Source organism: Apaloderma vittatum, unplaced genomic scaffold, assembly GCF_000703405.1.
Source record: "Apaloderma vittatum isolate BGI_N311 unplaced genomic scaffold, ASM70340v1 scaffold16689, whole genome shotgun sequence".
NCBI lineage: Eukaryota > Metazoa > Chordata > Aves > Trogoniformes > Trogonidae > Apaloderma > Apaloderma vittatum.
In genome coordinates this window covers 11,745-19,498 of record NW_009737256.1, presented here as the reverse complement: position 1 = coordinate 19,498, position 7,754 = coordinate 11,745, and the positions used below count along the sequence as shown (strand labels likewise).

The 7,754-nt window shown below is 36.6% G+C and overlaps 1 protein-coding gene across 1 annotated transcript in view; it reads left to right on the top strand.

Moving 5' to 3' along the window:
• LOC104279846 (vacuolar protein sorting-associated protein 13B-like) overlaps window positions 1–7,754 on the top strand; it is a gene marked incomplete at both ends in the record, with an annotated part of 27,250 nt that overhangs the window by 12,055 nt on the left and 7,441 nt on the right. The window contains one exon of the mRNA XM_009877279.1: window positions 6,067–6,301. Within this exon, the coding sequence (XP_009875581.1) occupies window positions 6,067–6,301 (235 nt within the window). The remainder of the gene's footprint in view (window positions 1–6,066; window positions 6,302–7,754) is intronic.

Genomic DNA, 7,754 nt, shown 5'->3' with positions numbered 1-7,754 from the left:
GGGAACTGCTTGAGAGAGTCCAGCGCAGCCACAGAGACGATGAAGGGAGTGGAACATCTCCCTTATGAGGAAAGGCTGAAGGAGCTGGGTCTCTTTAGCTTGGAGAAGAGGAGGCTGAGGGATGACCTCATAAATGTTTATAAATATGTCAAGGGGGAGTGTCAGAAGGATGGAGCCAGGCTCTTCTCAGTGATGTCCAATGACAGGACAAGGGACAAGGGGCAACGGGCACAAGCTGGAACAAAGGGGGTTCCACAAAAACATCAGAAAAAGCTTTTTCACTGTGAGGGTGACAGAGCACTGGCACAGGCTGCCCAGGGAGGTTGTGGAGTCTCCTTCTCTGGAGACATTCAAAACCCACCTGGACGCCTTCCTGTGTGACCTACTGTAGGTGATCCTGCTCTGGCAGGGGGGCTGGACTAGATGATCTTTTGGGGTCCCTTCCAACCTCTAACATTCTGTGATTCTGTAAAATACTAGATGGCTTAGAAATGCAAGGATTAGGACTCTCTTCTTCTAAATATATATGAAGTGCCTGCTTATAAATTACTCTAACTTAGAATTGCTATAGTCTGTGCCTTTTGAACAATACATTCATAGAATCATAGACTGGCCTAGGCTGGAAGGGACCTTAGAGATCATTTAGTCCAACCTCCCTGTCATGGGCAGGGATGCCTCTCAACTAGATCAAGCAACACATGGGGATTGTGAGATTCGTTTTTACTTTTATTATTGCTAGGAGTCCCTATGTCTTTTTTATATAAATACAAATGCCTATGTATAGCTTTTTTTCCTTCAACACCAGCCTAAATGGCAGAGCTGAAATTTGTGCAAGGCAATGTGTAGAGGATAAGATGATGGTTATGATTCTGCTTTTCAATTCAAGCACAGTGTCATATATTTATTTTATTAAATGTAATACACGTTTTATTGAACACATAAATATATTTATATGTTAAATTCATACATATTTTATGAATTTTATTATCATTTGGCATGAAGAAGGCAAATTTCTAGAATACTTTGTCTGGTTAAATAGTGGACTACTTAGAGACTCCTAAGATTTTTTTCCTAAAACTGTTTTCATGTTCCTCCATCTTTTATTACCATGATTTTACAACAGAACAATCTGTAGTTGTCATCAGATAATACAGAACTTCATAACTTGACATCATCAAAGGATTATTCTTTTAGTGGAAGTTTGAATTAGTAAATGTTGGGAAGCAAAGTAACTGGAAAGTTTATTTTGGAATTAAAGCTTGTACTTGCTTAGCCCTAGCCCTGGCTTGCTCATGATAGAATATTGTATGAGGATTTTGTGCATTGGAGTTGTGGTAAGCTATTAGTATTTAAGTGAAAAGACTTTCGTACTTAACTATAAAAAGTTGTTTTCATTATTTAGTTGTTGTAGGATTTTTATATGCAGCCTTGAAGTCTTCTTGGCAGTCACATTATGTAGGAGGGTAATACTCACTTTTCACGTGTTCTTCATACTAATAGTTGCTAAAATTGTGGAGAAGTATAAACACAATTATTTTTAATTAGCTATTAATGCTGAATTCCAGTGAGAACAATGAACGATCTGTATTAAAAGCAAATCAATTAATGAGTAATGTTGCAGTAAATGCCAACTAACTAAGAGTGTAATTATTACATATAAAACTTAGCCAGATATTCCACAGACCTTTAAATGTACCTGGAATTATTTGAAAAAAATTAGTCTGTTTCCTGAAATTATTGAAAATAATATTTTCTTTAAAGCATATAAGTAGTAGAAAATTTGAGTCAGGGTGAAACATAGATTGAAAGAACAGAAACATAAGGATGAGATTGACTAAAGTTCCTGTTCTTTGAACAGTGGTCTTTATTCATGGTTCAAGAAGAAACTCTGTGACTTGTAACTCAGCAGTTACAGCTACCAGCAGTTATTCCGCAGTTACGAGACAGGATGATTTTTTTAAGCTGGTTACTTAATACAAACTTTAAAAAAATAAATTTCCATAACTAGTTAAAAACTTTCAATAATCAGGCTTTCTTAGAGAAGAATAGGAATACTGTGTAGTGGTAAGACATTGTGTTTTGAGTGGTCAAAGAACACACAGCTGATCCTTATTATACTTATTTATATGTGCAGGTAGCCTTCTAGTCCTCTCACTCATGTGCTCTGCTTTCCATTTATACCATTTTTACTTTTTGTCTAACTTCAAAATGTAAATTTCTGGCCTACCTTTTTAAATTGTACCAAACTGTGTGTGTCTGGCTCAACTGCAAGATTGTCTAATTAGGTAGAGCTAATTTGCATGTCAGAGGCTGAGGTGTGCTCTTACAGTAATGACCACACCATAACCCCTGCATGACCTGTGTGCCGGTGGTCCTTTGCAGTTTTGGGATTCATTGTGAGATTATATTCCGTAACTGAAACGCCCGGAAAAGCACATTAGCCTTTCTGCTGAGAGCATGTGATAAATGTTGATTAATGCAGAGAGAGGCCGCTTCCCAGGAGACGCCCTTATGTGAGTGTCAGCTTGTGGGTCATCTTCAATGCCCCTAATTGGTTTATTTAGTTATAAAATGTGGGTTAGGGAAGGGCATCACTATCATGAAAGGCTGTAAAGACTTTTGTACAACCTGTCCCTCTTTGTTGCACTTTTTGCAGGATAATTTTCTCACTTGTGACAACCGTTGCACCCACCTTCCTCATTTAGTTCTGATAGTTTTGCAGTGCACTTTTCATCATCCACTCTATCGAGCAACATTCTCTTTTTATAAAATATGAATTCAAAATACGCCATTTATTCAAGTAACTTAATACTTTCCCTTTTATACAACAAAGTCTTAAAGTCATTGCACCTTTTTAGGCCTCTGTAGTAATAGAAACTTAGAGCAGTATGCTTTGCATAACTTTTTAAAAGTAGAAGGGAAACTGCTGCTTACTTCATTGGTTTATCATTAGTGTACGTTACTTAGCGTGTATAAGCCTTGACTAACAGAAATGAAAATAGGGAGTGATTCTGTTTCAAGAATTTGTAATAATTCGTTCTCTTTAACACATGAATGTGTTCAGTATTGGCAAAAGAACACGTTGCTACCAAAACTGAAATAAGATCCTTGAAACAGAAAGGATGTTGCCATGGAAAAATGAAGTAACACTCAGTGCAGCTGCGAAGCATTAATGAATAGGATATTTTTTTTAAAAGATCATTTGTGTTTGGTGTGGCTTGGAGGGTCCCAACCAGATGGTTTCCATGAACAGGATCTGACCCCCAGCTTGAGGACTTCTTACTGGCAGATTACTTCATTTTCTTTCCCTTGGATTGTCAGATCCTTACATTAATACAAGATTTACTGCTGCAGATTTATATTCAGTTACATAAATCAGTCCCTTTTTACATTAAATTCACAATTTTAGACACATAGTTTAGCAGTCATTTAAAAAGTGTAAAAAGATTTATATGATAGCTTTAATATATGCTATTGATGTAGTTTAATTTTAAGAATTCGGATTACATATAGTTTAAAGCACTTTCCGTTGGGTGAAGCGGTCTGTAGGGCATATTCTCACTTTTACTCAACATGTAATTCCGTCATTTTAGGTGCACTCTTCATTTCCTTCACTGGAATTTTTTATTAGACGGATCTGCAGACGCCCTCAGATAAATGTACATGAAGTCAATTGAAGTTGTTAGTTGTGTGTAAGCAGAATCTGCCTTTGAGAAGTTCAACAGGTGCAATTCAATTTTGCACTTCCTGGACCTTTTTACATACAAGTTGGCAATTTCTGACATGATCATAATAATTGCATAATTGACCCTAAAATTTGGAATTTTGCCGTGTGTTTGTTGTGTGGGCCTTTGAAATCCTGTAAGAATGTTTTGCAAAATTCATTTATTCATGTAAAACTTTAAATGAAATACAAGCAAGCAAACCATATAGGTAAGTAAATCAGTAATATTACATATGAAGGGCTTGATGTTAACACGTAAACCCCACTAACATTAATGGTCCAGCTCCCGTACAGTTGTTTGAAAATGATAAGGGCAAAGTAGCTGCTATGTGAATAGGAATTGCCCTCAGGCATTTAGAGTGGAACTGCTGTGATTCCTCTTCCGTATTCTTGATAGGGCAAAGTAAAAACAAAAATTATCTGAAGACTTTGTCTGCAGTATGAATTTATGTTGAACTATAAATGTAAAAACTCTACTGAGTATTGAGATACCTTCTCAAGATTACTTTGTAAAACATCTTCTGTAGATCCTGCTGCTGGTAATGTGATGAACTGTAGTATCTCTCCAAGCTGGTGGAATTTTTGGATTATTATTAACACATGGTTTGTATATCCAGGCAGCATTTGGTGTTAATCGTCAAGGGTATATATATAAAGAATGGATGTTTTTTTTATAAACTGTTTACTCAGCAAATGCACTGATAAAACAAAAGTTATACTAATCATAAGTTCTTTTGTCATCTATTTATCATTATCCCACAATGGCTTGACCTGCAACCTATTACTAATAGACCAGAAAACGATCTAATGCGTCACTGTAAAAATCTTTGCAAATTGACACAATGACTAATTTACCAGTTTAAAAAAAATTCCAAATCTATTACATCTGTAACAATACACCATTGCTTTTCATCCAGTATAAATACAGTCTGCAACCTTGGATCAATAAACTACTTATCAAAGATGTAATTAACTTCATTTTACAACTCAAACAGTTCTAAAACTAGAAACAAACACAGACTTCATGTAACAATGTATTTATTTTTGCAAATTTTACTTATATTTTTCTGCAGTGAATTCTTGTCAGCTTGTCTAAGCAAAAAGGCACAAAAATGCTGAAATACAGATGAATATCTGTGTTCTCACTAGGCTGGCAAAGTACTTACGGTGCTGGGGAATTTCAGCTCTATAGCAAATCACAACTGCAGTTTTGAAGGCTTCAGGGGAGGATATGGAGTACAAACCTGGTTTATCAGTTTTAAGCTATGATGTCTTTAATGATGTCAAATTGAAAGACTGTTATGTAAGTTTACAGCAAACAAATATTCTTTTGTTACAGCTACAAATAACATCTTCCGTCCAACATTTTGTACACTAGATTTTTCCAAACAATGTGAGGAAATTAACTGAATCATAGCTTGTGGTTGCTTAACAAAGCATTTGAGTGTGCAGGCTGTCAGGGCTATTTGATATCCAGGTGCAGAATATTACTTGTAAGAGCCAAGGAAGACTTACTGGCCTGCAGCTTACACCACCTCTGAGGTAACAAGTCCTGACGAGTTCAGTTCTTGGTTTGGGCTCCCTCAGCCTTGCTAGAAGCTCATGAGGAGATGGCAGAATGGCTAGAGGTAACAGCTTGAAAATACAGAACAAAAAAGTGTTATTTCATATGAAACCATGTGCACTAGTTCTGATTTACAATGAAAACAGGACAAAAGCTATATAAACTTTATTAATTTCTGTTTCTCTTTTGTTTGTATGCACCTGCCCCTTTGTTTTAAGTTCAGTTTTTCACTGAAGTTTGTATATTTTCCTAGTTTATCTGATGATTGATGCTTTTGTCCATGTTCATTGCTGTTGACTTCTAAGTTAAGACAGAATTTTCCCTGACATAAGTCTTTATAGAAGTCTTTATAGAAGGTAACAGCATATAAAATGATGGTTAAATCTAGTGGCTTAGCTATTGCTAACAAGTGCTAATGAACTGCAAAAAGAGGAGAGCAGATGAGAATATTTTCAGACTCAATTACACTTCTTGTAAAAAGCTGTTGAAATGTAGACATCTCTTCAGTTTATATGGCAACACCTTTCTGAACAAATTTACAGACCAAAAACACAGTCCTTCTTCCCTGCCCTCCTATAATCACAGTTTACAGAAATATATTCTTTTTCAGCATTTTGTGTCATCTTTCCTCTTAATTCAACTAAAACCTTAGACTATTTTCAATAAACTGCAATGGATGAATAGTTTGACATTTTGTACCAAGATGAATACTCCACATCGGGATGGAAAAGTGGTAATCTGTTTCTGAGAAATCTCTCTTGGCTGCTTGGTTTTTCAGCTTGAAGTTCAGTCTTGTTGTGTATTCCTTCCGAATGACAGCCTGCCTTCCCCAAGTACTATTGTGTCGGGCGACATTCCTGGGACTGTGCGAAGCTGGTACCACGGGCAGGCAAGTATGCCTGGCACACTTGTCGTCTGCTTGCCCCAGATAAAGATTATGAGTGCTGGACACAAGCACATGGAACCATTGCAGGAAATCCCATTTGTTGTGCTGAGACCCATCTTGGAAGAAGGTAGCGTAATAAATGCAAAAAAAAAAGCTTACTCTTTAATTTCTTTTTTTTAACCATTATTGTCTTCATTTTGTTTTGAAAACTTCTGGTGTTGTAATGGATTTTTAGCAGTATGTTTTGTGTTATTGATGACTAGAAATACTAATGATGAGGTTTTCCCTGCAGAGATGAAAATGAAACTCATCATCAACAGGCTATTTCCAAGATATGTTTTGTATGTTTGTTGACAACAAAAGAACTTGGACGTGCGCTGATCTTGCCATTCAAGTTACCATGTAGGCACAAACAGTTTAACACAACAGGAGGGGACAGTGAGTTGTAGATGCCAAGACAAAATGGAAGCAGATTAGGAAAAACTTCTCTTTTCTGAAAAAAAACAAAACAACTCAAACCAAAAAATGCCAACTCCCCTTCCAAAGCAAAAAAAAACAACAAAAAAACACAAACCCAAAAAAGCTTTGGATCTAACGTTCAGGCTGGACTATAGGCATTGTAGCAAGGTTTTTGTAAGGATTTGAAGAAAAAAATTGAGAAGGTTTGTAGGAGTGTTTACAGGGGGATGCTCTTTTGCACAGGCTAAGAATCAGAATAAGTATGGTAATTCGGAGTTGAAAAGCTAATATTTGATTGAGGTTTGACTTCTAGACCAATTTGAGGGAAGAATCAGCTTTCAACATTCTCCAGCAGACTGAAAAATGAAAAGAGGGGATAAGCTATATAGGACCTAGCAAGTGAAAACAAACTTCTTATGTTCAGCATGAGCTGTCCCGACTGTGTCCTGTCCCAGCTTCTTGTGCACCTGCAGCCTCCTCGCTGGTGGAGTGGGCTGAGAAGCAGAAAACACCTTAACGCTGTGCTAGCACTCTTCAGCAGTAACTAAAACATCCTCATGTTATAAACATTTTTTTCATCACAAATTCAAAACATAGCCCCGTACCAGCAACTATGAAGAAAACACAATCTATCCCAGCCAAAACCAGTGCATTGGTGTACAGTTAGTTCATTATTGTGTTCTTGAACTATGTTATTTGAAAATAATTGTTGCAATTTTGTGTATTCATTCCAAGATGAAGAGAGGGAGATGCAGCAATTGTTCCATTGCTTTTGTGAGAGCATTTTTGGGAAAATTACTCTGTTTTCTGCATACTTATTGCTGAAACATAAACAATTACAAAGAGTATGCTGTAGGTCAGAAGCACATACAAGAGCTGCTCATGCCATCTGAAATTTGTTCGGATTTCCAACAATGTTTTTCCCTCTCCCTTTGTTCTGCCCCTTATATTGTACTCTTCTCCTCCTTACTGTATTTTACCTTAACTCATAGCCACAAAAATAAAATTGCAGTTTTTTGGTACTGAAAGTCTTATTAGAGATGCTGCCAACTGAAAAGGGCAGGAAAAAAAAAGTAAAAGACAAAGGTTATATGTGTTTTGTCCTATGAACTTGCAGCAGG